Source organism: Gekko japonicus, unplaced genomic scaffold, assembly GCF_001447785.1.
Source record: "Gekko japonicus isolate JY-2015 unplaced genomic scaffold, Gekko_japonicus_V1.1 scaffold585, whole genome shotgun sequence".
In the NCBI taxonomy this organism is placed as follows: domain Eukaryota; kingdom Metazoa; phylum Chordata; class Lepidosauria; order Squamata; family Gekkonidae; genus Gekko; species Gekko japonicus.
Genome location: NW_015170291.1, coordinates 380,625 through 399,814, shown reverse-complemented (window position 1 = coordinate 399,814; position 19,190 = coordinate 380,625). Strand labels below are relative to the sequence as shown.

The 19,190-nt window shown below is 45.7% G+C and overlaps 1 protein-coding gene across 1 annotated transcript in view; it reads left to right on the top strand.

The window, feature by feature from the left end:
* Positions 1-19,190, top strand: part of CHM (choroideremia (Rab escort protein 1)) — a 113,008-nt gene that overhangs the window by 67,750 nt on the left and 26,068 nt on the right. The window contains 2 exon segments of the mRNA XM_015417892.1: positions 9,445-9,522; positions 18,883-18,987. Of these exon segments, the coding sequence (XP_015273378.1) occupies positions 9,445-9,522; positions 18,883-18,987 (183 nt within the window).

Sequence of the window (19,190 nt, the reverse complement as noted above, 5' to 3'; positions counted from 1 at the left end):
CCCCCTCCCCCCTCTACTTGCTCTCTGCGAGGCAAATCAGCCTTTCTGACGACTTACAGACACACACACACCCCAATCTATTTCCCCCGATTCGGGGGTAGAGGAGGTTGGGGAGGGGAAGGCATCGGTGTATGGTTTGTGTTAGAGAATCCCTCCCCCTCTCTCTTCTGTGCATGTGCGTGTTTTCCCCCTAAAGAAGGGAGGAGAGAGACGATGTCTCGAGCTCTGGATGTTCCCGGTTGAGAAAAATGGATGGAAGAGAGACGAAGGGGGCAAAGAGAAGCAGGGAGAGAGAGAAAGGCAAAAGGAAGGAGGAGGGGGGCAAAGATTTTTGACGTCTCTTTGTGCCTTGTTTGGCTGCAAGAAAAATAAGCTGGGGAAGGGGGAGCGAAAGGGGGGAGGGAGCGAGAGGAGAGACAGCCTCCCGTGGCAGGGGAGCCGCTGGTTGGCCAGGCATCTCCACGGCTGCTGATGCCTCAGCGCATTGGACTGGAGACTGGCGATCCGGCCCGCTCTCGCTGCTCTCGCCCTCCTTCTGCGACCGAGCAAGGAAGGCAGCCGCCGCTCGGCCCCCGAAGCCTCCTCCCGCCGCCCCTCGGGCTAGGGGGAGGGGGAGCAGCAGATCGGGGGAGGGGCCCACAAACCCCGCAGGGGGGCCGGGCCCCGTGGGCCCCTTGTGAGCTGCGGGCCTGCCTCTCCCCCATTTTATCCCCACAACAACCTGACAGGTAGGTTAGGCTGAGAGTGTGGTGACTGGCCAAAGCGAGTTCAAGTTGGGATTTCAAACTGGGGTCTCCCGGATCCTAGTCCAGCACTTTAACCACTACGCTGCAAAGTCACGGTGCACCCTGGGCCCCCGTCTCTGGTGGCCTCCCAGGGCTTCTGCAGAAGGACTTTTACACCTCCCAGGGCTTCTGTGGAAGGACTTTTACACCTCCCAGGGCTTCTGTGGAAGGACTTAACTGCTAGGCCGGGTTCACAGGACAGAAAGTTGTCCTTCCCAAACATCTTGGTCCCTGGTGCTGCGGGGCTTTTAAAAGGTGAGAACCAGCCTTTTGAATTGTGCTCAGAAAAGTAATTGGCAGCTGCTGAATTTTTTTTTAATGACCTAGGAAGATGTTCATACACTATTCTGTACCAGCCAATAGTCTTGCTTTGTGAATCATCTGCAGCCACATACACCATATTACATTCACAGAGGCTGCATAAAGCCCACAGTGTACGTTCAGTTATTCAGAAATAAGTAAAGCTGCTTTTCTGCTTTAAAAAAGCCTCCAAAGTGGGCTGCGATGAAATCAAACTAAAACACACACAAAAATAAAACCAAGAAATAAAACTTGTTACAAAATGTAAAAATCAGGTAATCCTATATATGTAAAAGGCAAGCCATGCTGGTGACGACTCACTCTCCCATTGGCCACTGGGGAAGTTGCCTTGGTATCCTATTGGCCTGTCGTGCTGGCTTCTCCATTCTTACACCCCTACTTTTGACACATTGCACCTTGGGAGTTGTAGTTCACAGCTGGCCTTACTGCAACCATTGCAAAGGGAATTAGAACTACCACTCCCAAATTGGGAGTCCCAAGAGGTCGTGGGGCATTAGCAGGGAGTCAGTTAAACTGTTAATCAGTTAAAGTGTTAAAGAGGAAGCACCTTTGGAATTGAAAGGGTTGGGGGAAAAGGGAAGGCCTGAACATCTCTGTGAATTACAATTGATCTCCAGACTACAGAGACCAATCCCCACAGAGAAAATGGTTGCTTTGTAGGGTGAGCTCCATGGCATTATACCTCACTGAAGTCCTTCAGCAAACCTGGCCCTTCCCTTAGTATTGCCAACCTCCAGGTGGCACTTGGAGATCTCCAAGATCAGTTTTCCTGGAGAAAATGGCTGCTTTGGGCAGTGGATTCAATGGCACTGCCCCACCCCAAACCTTGCCCTCCCCAGGCTCTGCCTCTCAAATCTACAGGTGTTTCCCAAACCAGAGTTGGTAACCCTGTAACTGGCTACGGAACCACTTTCCAGATCCTTGAAACCCAGAAAATATGGCATGTGGCTCTCCTCCCATACTACCCACTTGGGGCAGCAAAATGACTTGAGACAGCCCTGCCCTATTAGCTAAGCAGAAGGAAACAAAGATGGCTTGCCTCCCTCTATTTTCCCCTTCCCTCCGCTGCCCCACCAGCCACAGCCAGGACACTCATCTGGAGTGTCTCTCTAGAGCTCATTGTATTTCTTCCCACAATGGGCCTTAGTCCTAGTCTCTAATAAAACAACAAAAACTTCCATCCATCTTGCAAGCTTTGGGGAATGGAAAAGGCACCAGGAAAGGAAGTAATGTAGATACCCTGCAAATTGGTCTGCAAACAGGCCTGTAGCTACAGTGGGGCATTTTGGGGCTCTGCCCCCTGAAATAATGAGGCACGCCCCACAACAGCTGCTGCCCCTCTCTCCCTCCCTCACCACTCTCCCCCTCCCTCCTCTCCTGTGACATTAAAAGGGCACTCCAGCTGATCAGCGGGAGCACATGGCCCGCCAATCAGCTGGAGGGCTCTTTAAATTTTTCAGAAAGGGGGGGAGAGGGGCAGCCACACGCCTTCCCTGAAATTGCCACTTGGAGTTCAGGGAAGGCGTGCGGGTGCCCTTCCCCCATCCCCTGTTGCCCCACAAAATTTCCCCATGCCACACCAACCCAAAATTTCTGGCTACAGGGCTGTCTGCAAAGAGTGTCCCATTAACAGGATGGTGACTCTGAAAGGGTCACTGGTTACCACCCGCCTGACCTTTGAAGGCACCCAGAGATACAGGTCACAGATACTAGGCAGGTCCATATGGGATCTCTTAGCCCTGTCGAAGTACCCTCAGCTTGGTGTGCTTTCCTTATGGTGCCATCCTAAGCAGAGATTACAGCCTCCTAAATCCATTGAAGCCAATAGGCTTAGAAAGGTATAACTCTGTCTAGGATGTGTCAGTTTGTAATCCAGCTGTCCTGCCTTGAACCACTGGAAGTTCCTGAATGTTTTTAACAGGGCATTAGCCCCTGTGGATAAAGTGTATGATGGTAATATAGCCCAGTGGTTGCAAAACTGTGGCAAGTCTTGTAACCCTTACAAGGCCAAGGAATTTATCTTAAATGCTGCAAAGAACAAATAGGCTGTGTGTGTGTGTGTGTGAAAGAGAGAGACAAACAGAGACCAGTGTGAAATACAATAGGACGCTGCCTTTAATCGAATCAGACCATTAAAGTCAGTATTGTCTACTCAGACTGGCAGTGGCTCTCCAGGGTCTCAGGTAGCGGTCTTTCACATCACCTATTACCTGTTGCTGAAGATGCCAGAATTTGAACCTGGGACCTTCTGTATGCCAAGCAGAATATTCTACCGCTGAGCTATGCCTGCTTCCCTCAGGAGTCTTTTAAAAAATCTGGCCTCTCTTTGTTGCATCTCTTCCCCCCACTTCTTTCTGTTACTTGTGCCCTTTAATATAAATTGTACCCATATTAGTGGAGGTGCTGAGACTGAGAGATGTGTATTCAGGTCAGCACAGGTGGGTTGGGGGGAGTCAAGAGCAAGCCTGCATACTCATCTGCCACAGTATGGGCAATATGTACAGCCAGTTTGGTGTAGTGGTTAAGTGCGCGAACGCTAATCTGGGAGAACCGGGTTTGATTCCCCACTCCTCCACTTGCACCTGCTGGTGTGACCTTGGGTCAGTCACAAGTTCTTTCAAAGCTGTTCCTGAAAGAGCAGTTTGTGTCAAGAGCTCTCTCAGCCCCACCCACCTCACAGGGTGTCTGTCGTGGGGAGGGGAAGGGAAAGGAGTTTGTAAGCCGCTCTGAGACTCCAAGTGAAGGGCGGGGTATAAATCCAATCTCCTCCTCCTCCTTCTCCTCCTCCTTCTCCTCCTCCTTCTTCTGCTCCTCCTCCTCCTCCTTCTCATCTGTGTTCTGTGGAATGGCTGAAAAGAAGCATCGCAGTTCCCAGAAGTGGAGCCTCTGCACATATAGGTTGTCCCCGTGTTATGGCAAAAAAAGTATAGGTAGATGTGAGGCCAGCACATTCCACCTCGTTTCCCTTCTATGCTCATTGCATGTTTTGTGTACAGTGGTATAGTGGCATCTAGTGAGTTTCTGGCTGAGGCGAGATTTGAACCAGGGACTTAATAACCTAGCTGAGTCTCCTCTCTGCTGAAGTCAAAGGAGGCTTAAATGCATCATTAAGCCCTTGCGTTGAACCCCAAATGGATTATTATGTAATGATTGCTCGTATGGATGCTGGTACTTTCAGGGAGGCTTGGGGGAACTAATGGCTTCATTCCTGAGATTAGGGTGCTGATTTTTATTTTCTTAAGCCTATTTCAGTCACCTTTGAACATTGTTAAAGCTGGTTCAGACGCTGGACCACACTGTGGTTAAGAGAACCTCAACTATAATTTGATGTGATGACTGAATTGAGGAACTTGCGGTTTTTGATAGACCAGCAAACCTGAATTGGAATCCATCTCTTGGACTGCAGTGGGTTTGCAAACCAAGGGTTTGATGTAAGGCCTGAATTGACAAACTGTAGTGTAAAGCCTTTGCATTCTCCCTAGATGATGCTTCACCATCCAGAGAAGGGTGAATGTAATGAACCAGAGTGCTGATGGGGGGGTGGACAGAAAGCAAACAAGTAATTGTACACCATGGTTGTCTTCTCGGTATCTCAGACTTACTTTTTTCGCTGTCAGTTCACAGCTGACATATGATAACCCCCATGGGGTTTTCAAGTCAAGAGACACTCAGAGGTGGTTGCCCATTGCTTGCCTCTGTGTAGCAACTCTGGAGTTCTTGGAGGTCTTCCATCTGAATACCAGGGCCGACCCTGCCTAACTTCTCATATTTGACGTGATTGCGTTAGCCAGAGCTAGCCAGGTCAGGGCTGAGATGGTAGCCATGTTAATCAGTTATTGAAAAACTAAGGGCCCTTTCACACATGCTAAGTAATGCCGTTTCAATCCACTTCAGCAGCTGTTTGTGAGTGGGTTTTGCCATTTCACACAGAGAAAATCCAGTTGCAAAGCGCATTGATAGTAGATTGAAAGTGTGTTATTTAGTATGTGTGAAAGTGCCCTAAATTGGAGTCCATTAGCACCTTAAAGACTAACAAAATTATCCCAGCATATTTTGGAATCAAGCAAGCCACATTTGCCAATTAAGGCACTACTGGACTCCTGTTTAAAGCTGTGCATTTGGAAGTTCAAGCCATGGTTTGGACAGTTGGTACAAACCATGGTTTGCTATGATTGCTATAATGTTCGCTGGACTCAGAGCGGCTGTGCTGGCTTTTCCCCGCAGCCCTTGAGGTAGGGTGGGAAGAAAGAAAAACAGGTATATTTTCATTTTACATTCTCCACCAGCCCAAAAGATGGCTAGTTAGTTGAGCTCTGTGTGCGTTTAAATCAAGATGTCTGAATGAGGCATTTTTGTTCTAAACGCTGAGATCCAAGAACGTCATATCACGGCAGCGTAATCCTCCCGTAACAGCAGATGCAGCAACCTCAAAGCCTCTTTCCTTCCATGTAACATTAGTGTTTTAATTAACGAAAACAACCAGTTGGAGGCAGTTACTTTCTGTGAAATGTAATGAAGATTTATTTTAGGGAGTGACCTTCACTGTATTAGCTGAAACAGTAATCAGTGGAATTAATAGAATAATCAAATTATATACAAACTCATAAATCATTGTGAATGTGCTGTCAAAAGTTCAGCTATTAATGGGCCCTATTGTTTTGCAGCTGTATTAAGAAATTGCAGCTGCTGATTCTTTGCCTTGATAGGAATCGAAATGGCATTTAAAGGCTAGAGATGATGGGAGGGAGGGGGGGCCACCAGGCCAAAAATTTTCACAACTGTTAATTTAGCTGTAATGCAGTTCGATGTCACCGGGGCAAAGTTGAAGCGGAGTACCGGTGCAGGCGCTATCTTTCAGCAAAACCTGAATTATTGGCAGAGGCAGCAGCTAGTTAATTAGAGGAGTATCAGTTTAAACGTCTGTCGTTTAGGGTTAATAGTATCAGAGTTACCTTGTACTTTGGTTTTAGCCAAATCATCCTGAATGGTCTGTTGGAAAAGAAGTTATGTTATTAGTATATGTTATTAGTATATGTTATTATTATATGTTATTATTATATGTTAGTATATGTTATTAGTATATGTTATTAGTATGTTAGTATATGTGGTTTGCTTGATTTTCGTGTGGCTTCTTCTTTCTAAAGAACATTGGCAAGCTAAGTCCAGATCAGGTCCTCTACCTAAGCACCATGCAAGTCAACAGATGTTTGCAGTCCATTGTGCATCTTCGTTACCGTGAACTGAATCCAAGTGGCTCTTTGTGTCTGTGGCTGCTGTTGACCCATGCAAGAGCATGACCACTTGATCGCTTTGCTGGGAAAGAGAGAACGGTGTCCTTTCCTTAAGGCACTTGGGGTGTTTTATAGCATCCCCCCCCCCTTCATCCCAGCAACCCTGAGACGTAGGTTAGTTTGAGAGAGAGACTGGCCCATGGGTCACCCAGTGAGCTTCTCAGCTAAATGGGATTTGAACTTAGATCTCTACGGCTCTAGTCCAATACTCCACACCACGCTGAACTGTAGGATGAGGTCCACTGCACCCAATTCTTAATAGAAAAATCCCAGCAGGAACTCATTAGCATAATAGGCAACACCCAACAGCAGAATCTCATTCGCATATTAGGCCACACCCCTGACACATCATATTAGCATATTAGGCCACACCCCCATGTCTTCCCTTGGCTTGCCCAGGTGCCCTGCAGGGCAAGCCCCCCCTTGAAGGGAAGGGAAAGCGGTTTAAAATTGGACAGGCTGGGGAAGGCCGATCCTTCCAGGGGCCCCCCCGGCCCACCCGCCTTGGAGTCATGGGGGGGTCGCTCTCCAGGCCTTCCCTCTGTAGCCAGGCACGCAGAGGCTTTGGCTGTAGTGGGGGCGTGGCCAGCTCTGAAGCCAGCCGGAACTCCGTTCCTGTGCGTTCCTGCCCCAAAATAGCCCTGCTTAATACACATGGAGCTGCTTCCTGCCATTGATTTGAATGGAGAACACTGCATGCGCACAACATCACAGCATGTGCACAGATGCGAAATGTTTACTATTTAGATGGCCGTTGGCCAAAGTTGAACACCGTTTTACGTTTCTGGGGCAAGAATGTAGGCTTGTTAATTGTTATGTGGAGTGCCCTGAGAAAGAATAGGGAAGCTACACGATGAAGTAATGAAGCTTGGAACTAGTTAAGTGAGTTATTAGGGCCTGTGTATGCTCAGAACTCAGAACGTTCAGCTCCATGTGCGCAGTTTGTGATGAGAACAGGAATCCGAAGCCAGACTTAAACTGTAGGTTCGGACCCTGTTTTGAGAGACCCAAACCCGTTTTGTTAAAACACCCGAGTTCAGATGTCACGTCGCAGTTAAATAGAAGACTTTCTAAACTGTGAAGTCTTCTGTCGCAGCGTGTTCACAAAGTGTGGGCTGAGATTTTCAAAACGTGTCACCAGCAAACTGTGGCTTGATGCCTGAAAGCAGTCGCCTTCAGGCATGGGAGGGGAGCAAGACTGTGCAGTATCGAACCCTTCAATTGACTGGGAATATGCAGCCTTTGGATTGGCCAGGCTTGATCAACATTTTTTGCCTCTTGGCCTTCTGCCTTTTCCTTGTCAATCTGGCAGAGGATCCAAAGTTTGCTTGGAGTGGAGAAAACGAAGTTCAATTTTTAATAAACTTTTAAAGGAAATATGCTGTGTGAATAATACCTGCTTAGTTTTTCCACATTGTTTTCAGCTGAAACTAGCAGAGACAAGAGAAACTTCTAGAGCTGATTTAATTGGAAAAGTGGTCATGTGTGTGCTTGCTATTATTAGATCTTCATTCACCGGTTTATCATTTTTTGTGCAAACATTTATCTAATAAACACCTTTTGGCTTGCAGCTCCTGATTGCAAAGCATCTTGTCTCCGTCAATGCTAACAAACAAATTTAATTAATTTTCCTTTTGAAATATTTACCCTTTTTGTTTTTATTTGTTTCTTCTTTTTTTTAACAAAAAAATGAAAACCGGCTTTTCCGTTTTCTCTGGTATCTCTCCCCTGCCCTTGTGTGTATTCAGTTTCATTACCCGTTGTTCACACATTGCTTGCCTCTTTTACATTTGTAATCTTAACTTTCCATTGAATTTTTTTTGTTTAAATTTAAAAAGATGGCGACCGGCCTCTTTTGCTGATAAATCCTGATTTACTTCTGTAGTACTAAAGTTGTGTGAAAGCTGCAGCACCAGGGCACTGTTTCTGGAATCCGGGGGGTGGTGGCAGTAAAGATTCTCTGACTGGCTCTCCCAGCCTCCATGCTTCTTTGGACGAGCAGGCAAGCAAGTGTCTCCGCAACCTCTGGTGGGGGCAGCATTGAATGGTGGGGAGCTACTGGTGATTCGAGGGAAAGAGGAAGGTTGACTGCAGCACCAGCCAGATCCAAGAGCTGCTGTGGTCATTTAAAGGTATCTGATCACGTGCAAGTTCGTTATTCCCTTGATGTGGAAACCCAGGCCTCAGTAACCTTAACTGCATAGAAGCTGGTATGATGATCTCAATCAGGACGCTGTCTGACGGTGATTAACAGCCTGACGGCAAACTACTCAACCATGTTTGGCAGGAGGGAGAGGAGAGCATTTTCTCCGGGGAGGGTCTGTTTGTTTGAAGGAGTGAGCAGTGACTCAGAAAAGCTTATGCCCTGGCCACAAATGTTGTTAGTCTTTAAGGTGCTACTGAACTCTTGCGCTTTTCTGCTGTTCCACTACAGTTAGCTGCAGGGTCAATGCAATGGTTACGAAGTATGGGCCGAGGGTTTCGTGGTTACGGCATGTGGACTGAGGGTTTCGGGACGTGTCACAAACTGTGGCTTGATGCCCGAATGCAGTCGCCTTCAGGCACAGAAGGGGACAGGAGTGCACTGGTCTAACTTAAGATTTCCTTGCAAAAGAAGCAAACGTTTTTTTAAGCCATACTTTGAAAAGTCATTTGTCTGGGTCATCTAGTTTTCATAATATAAGTTATCTATATTAGCATGTAAGGTTTGCTTTTAGATGTCAAATGAGGTGTTCATTGGGCTTTGATGGGGTGGGCTTGAGAGCACTTATTTGATTGAATCTGGGTTTTTTACTCAAACTCGTCCAATTCTCCTCCTTACTACAGCCCATCTCCCATGTGGTTTCTGTCCACATCCAGGGTTTTTTTTGTCTAGGCAGGTCCTGTAATCCCCAGCATAGCCTTTTGGTAGTCGAAGGGGACCCTCCCACCCTTTTGCTGCAGCAGGGGGTCCAACCCATCCTTTTTTAAAAAAATGTGAGCTGCTTTGAAATCATAAATCTAATTTTCATCTGTCTCGCTCATATAAATCTGTGATTATCTTCTAGGATGTGTGCCGTATTTGGTGGTATCTATTGTCTGCACCATTCCGTACAGTGCCTTGTAGTGGACAAAGAAACCAGACGGTAAGGATAGCGAGAAGTAACCTTCTCTCTCTCTCTCTCTCTCTCTCTCTCTCTCTCTCTCTCTCTCTCTCTCTCTCTCTCTCTTTATATATGTATACACACAAAACTGCAAGATGAAAAATGCCAGAGTCAATTTTTAAAAAATGATTCTTCAAAGATCTTCCTCGGTATTAATAACACATCAACCTTGATTAAAAGTAATTTGTGTATAGGTCCTCCAGAACAAGGAAAGTGGGTTTAGAATAGAGAAACTAAATTAATTTCCCTCCAATATTACTGCAGCCTCCTGATCACCCAAGCTTGGAAGACAAATCATTTCGGTTGCCGGGGGTCTGGTGATGAGTGATGTTAGTTTTCCTTGTGGCCTTACCTACTCTAATTGATTTTCATCAGATGACAACAAAGCCCTCTGTTATTGCATTTTTAAAAATGAAGCTCACCTAAAGACTCATCAGATTAATCTTTGCTGATAATGCATGTCACTCTAAGAGAAAAGACTTTAATGAGTTTTTAGGTAGATTGTTGTCATAAACTACGCTGCCCCCTTATCATAGGATGAATTCTTTTTACAACAGTATCGGGCCTCTGGGCAACTTTTAAAAAAAAAGTTGGAACAAAAATCAGCAGGTATTTTCTCACTGTAACTGCTGAGGGTTCAAACTGCTGTGGTGCCTGGTGTTGCTTTTGCCTAGATCTGCATAACTTTTCACCATTATGAAGGCTGGACGTGTGGCTAAATGCTCCTGTGTGCATGTCTCATATATTATAGGACAGGGTTGTTGTTGTTTTTTCTTATTGAGAGCAGCACATGGATTATTCCTTTGCTGAACAGTCTGCCTGCTGAGTCCATCAATCATCAACGATGGGAAAGGCCATAGCCTAGTGGCCGAGTGTACGCTTTGCTCCCAGGTTTGATCCTTGGTATATCCCCTAAAAATTTCTCAGTTATTAGACCTGGGAGAGGCCTCTGCCAGAGACATTGAAGATGCACTGCCAGTCAGAGTACAGTGAGTTGGATCCCACAGAAGATTTCCTTGTCCTTACGGAAGTGCTAAAATTACTCTTTGCTGTCTGCTTGCACTAAGTTGAAAGTGATTGCATCTTTTCCACATGCACGGCGCACGGTACAAGGTATTTTTTTTTCTGTGACAATTTCTAAACCAAATGAAATTATGTGAACCATCCTTTGTACATTTCCATTGCTCCATAGCGATTTTGTTCAAAATTATAGTGAACTGCTGGGCTTCTGCTTGTCCGTGTGTAATTGCGCAAAGTGCATTTTTCTTTCCACTCATGAGTTGCTGCCTCCAACCCAATACCAGGCTAGTCTTACTTTGAACTAATTGAAGTAATTGGATATGTTCATACAGAGGCAACTAGTTCTCCTGTAAAAATGACACGCTGATAATGTCTCGGAGACCACAAAAAGGAGACGGCTTGAGTCTGCATTGCAAATGACAGTATTCTACTTGGGGATACACAGATATAGAAGGAGTACTGGAAATATTTGGGAGGCTGCATTGGGCAGTTTTGAGTGTTCACATGGTAAAATAGGTATATGGCATTGTCATTCGTGCTTAGATTTCCCCCCATTAAAAATATTGTATTTTTTTGATTGCCTACTTTCCCTTCCCTCCCTTTATTTTGTATTAGGGTACACTATGAGAGATAGCAACAGGCCCCTCTGTTAGCACGACCAAGCCTGTATTATTGCCTGTTTTCTGATCTTTGGTCTTGCCTGCATCTGGAAAACTTTCCATCGTATAGTCCTAATGTGTCAGGGCCTAATAAGAACATAAGAGACACCAATGTTGGATCAGGCTAATGGCCCATCCAGTCCAGCACTCTGTCACACAGTGGCCAAAAATACCAGGTGCCATCAGGAGGTCCACCAGTGGGGCCAGGACATTAGAAGCCCTCCCACTGTTGACCCACCCAAGCACCAAGAAGACAGAGCATCACTTGCCCCAGAGTCCCTATCTATACCTTGTGGCTAATAGCCACTGATGGACCTCTGCTCCATATGCTTATCTAATTCCCTTTTGAAGCCGTCCATGCTTGTAGCCGCTACCACTTCCTGTGGCAGTGAATTCCATGTGTTAATCCCTCTTTGGGTGAAGAAGTACTTCCTTTTATCCGTTCTAACGGATAGGAGAGCTTGATTCAAATCCTTACTCAGCTCTGAAGCACACTGGGTGATCTTTGGCCAGTCACGCTCAGCTTACCAGGGTTGTTGTCAGGGAAAAGCGGGGAGGTGCCCTGCACTCCTTAAAGGAAGAGGAAACGAAAGGGGGAAATTATAAATATTGGCATGGCACAGAGTTCAGCTTTGAATAGAAAGGCGCTCAGTTCCACAAGCCCTTTGTATAAGTCTCAGCTCCTCCAGTCATGGCCCAATTATTTATAAAAACGTACCGCCTTATATGTTAGTGTGAGGAAACTTGATTGTAAGATACCACAGATTTGATGAAGAATTCATGTTCCCTGAGACAAATTGGATAGCTAATAAAATTTGCTGGTTACCTTGGCAGATGACATGGTTTCTATAATTAGATTTATGGTCTGCCAGATCACCTCAGGATGAGTAACAACATTTATTTATAAAACAATGTTTTGAAGAAATGTTTTAAAACGTAGAGTTAGTAACGCACACTGCTGCCAGTAGTACTTCCTTGTTTTAATTGTAAGCACTGAATACCCGTGCAAAGTAGATATACACGTTTCTGCTGGAAGTTACTTAGGAATCTCCGGACTGATGGAGTTTGAACCCTCAGAAAGAGCCACCGCCAGTTCTTCTTTGTGTTTTCCCACACCCGTGTCCCCACTATCCCTGCTTACAAGGGACTGTCCTAGGCTTGCCAAGTCCCCCCGGGGGGCGGGGAAACCCCCGCCCCAGAGGCCCGTTCCCCGCCACCGGCAGATCGGGCCCCGGGGGGAACCCCACCCCGACGTGTGCGTCACCCGGAAATTTTGACTTGGCAACCCTAGACTGTCCCTGCTTTTTTAGTGGCTGTTTCTGATAAGTCAGTATCCTTATTTTTTTTGTCTTTGAGGAAAAGATGTAAAATTTCCAGACATTTTGAAGCCCTGACAAAAAGGGTATTTTTTGTTACTTTTTAAGGTGTTGTCAAAATTTCCAAAAATCTCCATTGGGAAAATGTAAGAAAGACTATTTCGTCCTATACATTTCCCTGTTTGCCAGGGATTTTGCGGGGGTTTGAATGGCAGGCATCTTTTGAGGGGGGAGAAATTCGGGCTTTTCTATTGTGGGTTTTAATAGAAACTATTTTAACTGCTATTGTAAGCCACCTTGAACTACAAGGAAAGGTGAGATCTAAATGTTCTGATAAACAAACAAATTTGGAATGAGCGATTTCTTTTTAAGACAGGTTTTTTCCCTCACTAAAAAGACAAAACATTTTACAAGAGAGGTTGGGATTTGTTTATTTATTTATTTATTGAACTTCCCCGGATATCCCAGTTTTCCCATCTAAACTGAAGGAGGGAAAGGTTCTTAGGAAGAAAGGGGGTAAAGACTTGCTTTCTGAATTTTTCCAGTCCCCCGCCCGCCCTTTCAGGCCTTTCCACCTGTAATTGGGGTGGTGGTGGCTTGATCTATTTCTCTTCATATTGATAGAGTTCTTATTCTTCAGGTCTTATTAGCTCTCTTGGGTCTCTAGAAGTTAACTTCTGAGTGGGAATGGATGCACCTTGTCCTTTAATAAACTCATGAATGCTAAAGCATTATGCAGAGCACACCTTGCCATATATAGTAATAGAATCAAAGTTGGAAGGGACCTCCAGGGTCATCTAGTCCAACCCCCTGCACAATGCAGGAACTTCACCAATACCTGCCCCCTACACACATACCCTCAGTGACCCCAGTTCCATGCCCAGAAGATGGCAAAAATCCTCCAGGATCCCTGGCCAAACTGGCCTGTCGAAAAATTGCTTCCTGACCCCAAAGTGGCAGCCAGCATTTCCCTGGGCATGTAAGAAAGGGCCGCAAGAACTAAGCACTGATGCAGCCCTTCCTGCCCTCCCTCTCATGATCTCCCTAAGTTCACAGAATCAGCATCGCTATCAAATGGCCAACTAGTCTCTGTTTAAAACCCTCCATACGCTTCAACTGCTTGGGTATATTTTGAGCTCTTGCAGACAGTCGTGGGGGGTTATTTACGGGTGTATCTTTAGCCAACAAACAGTGTCTTTTGGCTTTTTAAATCAGTGGCTGTTGCAGAGCCTCTATGCCCTATTGTTGGCCTTCCAGAGTAACTGGTTGGCCACCATGTGAGATAAATCGCTGGATGAAATGGACCGCTGGTCTGATCCAGCAGGGCTCTCCTTTATGTTCTTAAGATTAGGCAGAGTGAAAATGCAACTAGTCCAAGGTTAATGGTCGAGTCTCGTGTCAGATCTGGGATACCAACCTGCTTTTACCTAGTCCTAATCCAACACTGTATCGCTACATCACAGCAATACTTCCCCCCCCCCATCGAAATTGTCGCTTGCCACCTACCACCTCGCACGCACACACCTTGGGTGACAAGACGGAGAGAAGGAGATGTAGGCACTGAAGTTCAAAGCTGTCTCATGCATTAGTGGGATTGCTGGTCAGTCTTTTAGAGGAGTTGAATCAATAAGGAAGGAAGATTATTAGGACCACCACTGGCACCCCAGACATTGAACTGGGCATTCTCAAGCACTCTCTTTAAATTTCCTTGGGAGGAAGCTCAATTGAAACTGTTGGGAATTGCTTCCGAATAGCTTGATCCAGAGATCTTGTTCTGTTCTTCACAATGTTGGTTTCATACATAAACAATTGAGGAGCTGCGGTGGCTTAAGTGATTAAAATGCTGAACTGCAGGCTGTGGAAGGTCAGTAGTTCAGCAGTTCGAGACCCGGGTGTGCTGCATGACGGAGTGAGCTCCCGTCTCTAGTTCCAGCTCCTGCCAACCTAGCAGTTCGTAAGCAAGAAATTGCAAGTAGATAAATAGGTACCGCTTTGGTGGGAAGGTAACAGCATCCCATGCGCCTTGGCGTTTAGTTATGCCGGCTACATGACCACAGAAACATCTTCAGGCAGCGCTGGCTCTTCGGCTTGGAAACGGAGATGAGCACCGCGACCCTAGAGTTGGATTCGACTGGCTTTTGAGCAAGGGAAACCTTTACCTTTACATAAACAATTAATCCCCTGAAACTATGTTGGTTGATTAACTACTCTTAGTAACAGGATTCCAAGCAGACCAAAGTGTGCATGCGCATGAAAGCTTATACCCAGAATAAAACTTTGTTGGTCTTAAAGGTCCTGCTGGATTCAAACTTTTTTCTGTGGCTTCAGACCAACACAGCTGTCCCCTGAATCAAAATTCCAAATAGTTATCTTCGGGCGGAAGCGCATTATTTGTTTTAAAACCTGACTATTCTTTGACTGGATGTCATTGGATTTTTGCTGGCAAGTTTGGAACGACTACTGTTTGTCACAAAGATTTAGCTATGTGCAGGGCATGTCCTACAGCGCCTGTGTCATTAAATCACTGGAGCTGACATACATGGGAGCAATAGAACGGCTCTTCTTGAGATTAAGTAAAGTAATCATAGCCCTTTTTATGAAGCACATCCATATTGTTTTAATACAAAGAGGCGAAAGGGAGGAGGCATCCGCAGGGGGCTACCTCAGGATCAGAAAACCTGAACTAGTCCTATGTACCCTTCAGATCCCACAAGTACGTACGTCCCTTTCACAATTTTTTTCTGCTGCAGTTTGAAGCTGAAGCACACATGGAGCTCCACCCAAACAGAGCTGTCCAGCTTTCTTTAGCGTTAATGAAAGCATGTGCAGATGTTCTCTCCACAGTGATGGGATCAGAAAACCTGAACTAGTCCTATGTACCCTTCAGATCCCACAAGTACGTACGTCCCTTTCACAATTTTTTTCTGCTGCAGTTTGAAGCTGAAGCACACGTGGAGCTCCACCCAAACAGAGCTGTCCAGCTTTCTTGAGCGTTAATGAAAGCATGCGCAGATGTTCTCTCCACAGTGATGGGAAAGGGGCAGCACCTGCTTGTCTGGAGCTTTCAGTTGCATATGACTATCCCCGATTCTGGAGCTCTTTGGGAGCTCCATTGTGAGCATGGAGCTCCTTTGTACCTGGATTGCCTCCTCCATCTTAGCAGCTGGGGTGACTCCTCAAGCCCAGATAGAACGACCTTGTCTGGCAAATTGAATGGGACATTCCTGGTAAACAGGCAACTGCCTTGGCACTTTAGAATTTTCCCACACCCCTTAGAAACTGCTGAATCAGGGGTCCATAGGCTTATGATGTATCCCCTTCTCCTTTTCTCTCCAAGTAATGGAGATCTGAAAAATTGAAGATTCTTGTGTCCCTCAATATATGTTGCTGTCGGCTTTTATGGTATAACTAAGCTTAAAATAAGGCATTTCCTTTCAGTAATACTGCTGGATAGTCGTCAGGTTTGTTGCCTATTTTGTTTTTTATGAATGAGAATCTCTTCACAATCGTTTGCCTTCAGGGAAACGAAAAATTGAATTTCCTTCCCGATGAGCTCCTTTCCCTTTTAACTTTCCCTCTCAGTTCTTTCCCGCTGTGTAGATCTTGCTTATGTGGCTTCATTTGGTAAGATTTAAGGTGTTTTAATTTACGTCTGTATATTTTGAGCAGGACTTGCATTAAAAATAATTGCCCACGTTTAACTTCGAGCATAGTTTTTAAGTGCGTTTCCAAACGAGGCTGGCCTGGCCTCCAACCGCAAAGATGTGACAAATGTAAATTTATATTTCCATAATAAAAAAAAGATATAGCAAACACTGTAATTTACATATCTTTCCTGAAATATTGCATACTGGCTTTGTCAGTGCTGGTAAGTCCATTTCAAGGATGTTGCCCTTAGTCCATTAGTTTGGATAATGAGCCCTATAAAGTACATTTATAACTGGTGGCACTTGGCAAGGAAGATGGATTCTAATTTTCATCCTTTTATCTAGACACATTGAAGAAGGTCAATGGAGGGTTCTGTATGATTCATTGTCCCAACACATATCAGATGACGGAGACCCGATAATGTCATTGCATAAGTGTGTTCCTGATTTGATTGTGGCACTTGAAAGAATTCTTCTGCTGATCATCCCCCTTTTTTTGAAGTTGGAAGTAGAAACCGATATTAAAAGAGCCACACTGGCTCTGCCTGTTGTGTTTTTGGGTTAAAGGGCTTATCAGATATCTGACCTGTTAGCTATCCCTGAGCAGCAGTGAGGAAAGCAAAATAAAGAGCTGACGTTTTGCTAGTTCTCTGCCTTTGGAGGATGGCAGTATAGCATTTAATCAACCTTTCCCCCTCACTCCTCCAACAGAGTGCTTCAAGAGTTTGGGGAGGGGGGGGGAAATTATTTCATAAACAATAGGAAAAGGTTATAATTAGATACAAATGGCCTGGCTCATTTGTTAGCAGCATTTAAACCAGCAACTTGAGAGTGAAAGTAGCTTGACTCACATTAAAGGAGAACTTTTTAGAAGTTGCGAGAGAAATAGACGTCATGTGCGTACGTCCAGTCTCAGTTTCGATAAATAATGTTAGAGCCAGCTTACTCTGCTGGGCAGATTGTGGCAGACGTGTGGGGCTGTTGCTGAAAACAGCATCCAACATATTGCGTTCACTTCTTGTTCCCTCAGTACAATAATATGCGGTTTTCCCTTTCCCTCCTCGTGTCATTGGCGTGGCAGTGGCAAATCGGGTGGAAATGTATCACACGATCACATCAGAATTAGGGATGTCATTGAATTTTTAAGCACTATTTTGGTTGGAAATTCCCACTTCCTGACATAGGTTCTCTGTGTTTTGGGGATGAAACTTCAGTAGTATTACACACACCCACACCCACATACACACGGTATTAATGAAACTCAATAGAATTATCACCTTGAAAATTACAAAAATAAAAAGAAACAAAAAGGGCATGTTTATACCTCCCGAGGAACAAGAGGGCGAGCAATGATGTAGTTGAGTTTGTGGGTGACACTGGATGACTCCGGATGGGGGAAACCCACGTAGGTTCCGAAGAACTTAAAAATAGTTCCTGCAGTCTTGGTGACTGGGCAACAGAATGGGAAGTGACATAGAACCATAGAGTTGGAAGGGGCCATACAGACCATCTAGTCCAACCCCCTGCCCAATGCAGGACCAGCATCTCTGGCAAATATTCGTCCGGACACTGCATTTCAAGTGTAAAATGATGCATACTGGGACCGAATGCCCTAACTTTACACGTACACTGATAGGAGCGAAACTGTCTGACTTGAGTTTCTGCTGGGAGAAATGTTTTAAATCAAAGGGACATGCCCTGGATGGCCCAGGCTGATCTGATCTCATTGGATCTGGGAAGCTCAGCAGGGTCAGTACTTAGATGGGAGACCAGCAAGGAAGTCCAGGGTCGTTCTGCAGAGGCAGGCAATGGCAAACCACCTCTGGACTTACCTTGCCTTGAGGGTAGAAGAGGGTTCACCCATCATTGTTATTTGTTCTCCTAGCACCGTTCTGTCTCAGGTCATATGGTGAAAGTTACATGGGGTACTGTGCCCGGGGCATCTCGTGAGTTGCCCTTTGAGACGAGACCTCGGTGTCCTTTGGCTCAGTTGCCACTACCTAACATCCCAGCGTTGCCCTGCCCTGCATAGCCCAGGCTGGCCCGATCTCATCAGATCTTGGAAGCTAAGGAGGGCCAACCCTGGCTAGCCTTTGGATGGGAGACCTCCAAGGAATACCAGGGTTGTGACGCAGAGGCAGGCAGTAGCAAACCACCCCTGAACCAACTCTGGCCTTGGAAACCCTATGAGGTTGCCCTAAATGCGCTGCGACTTGGCGTCCCTTTCCACCACCAGCCAGCATCCTTGCTGTGGCAAAGGGAAAGCGAGCCTTGCGTAGCACCTGGAAAGGAGGAAGAGAGGCAGCAGCCGGGAAGACAAAATTGTTTGAATCGCACAATTGGAATCAAATCAGGTGTTTCTCATCTAATTAACTTTATGGCATCTATTTTGTAATGATTTCTTGACTGTTCTAATAGCGTTTTAACGCGTTCCAGTGTATCAAAGTTAAATGCCCAGCATAACAACGACGAGGCTCCAAATGTTATTTCATACTACGTTAACAGTTGTAATCAAAGGGAAGAAAACGGTTTTCAAGAACCTCCTTAAAAAAAAAAAGATAACAAAAAAAACAAGGACTCTGAGCGCTAGACAGGTGGTGCGTTTTTGTCGTTTCGCCTTGTTCTTTGTACATATGCCTGACAATAAAAATGACTCTCTTCCTTTGCGTTCTTTTCCTTTCTTTCCCCCCCCCCCCACAGGTGTAAAGCAATCATAGATCATTTTGGTCAGAGGATAAATGCCAACTATTTCGTTGTGGAAGACAGTTACCTTTCAGAGCAGACATGTAGGAATGTGTGCTACAGGTAAATATCAAGGCAGGATGAAAGAGTTGTATGTTTATGGCATGTCTCACCTGCCTTCCTTCCTTTCATGGATCTCAGGGTGGCATACACAGGGTGTTCGGGTGGTCTGCCATCCTGGCATGCAGGCCCGTAGCTACCACGGGGCCGATGGGGCCTGGCCTCCCCACAGTTTTGACGGGCCCCTCCCCAAATCCTCAGTTCCC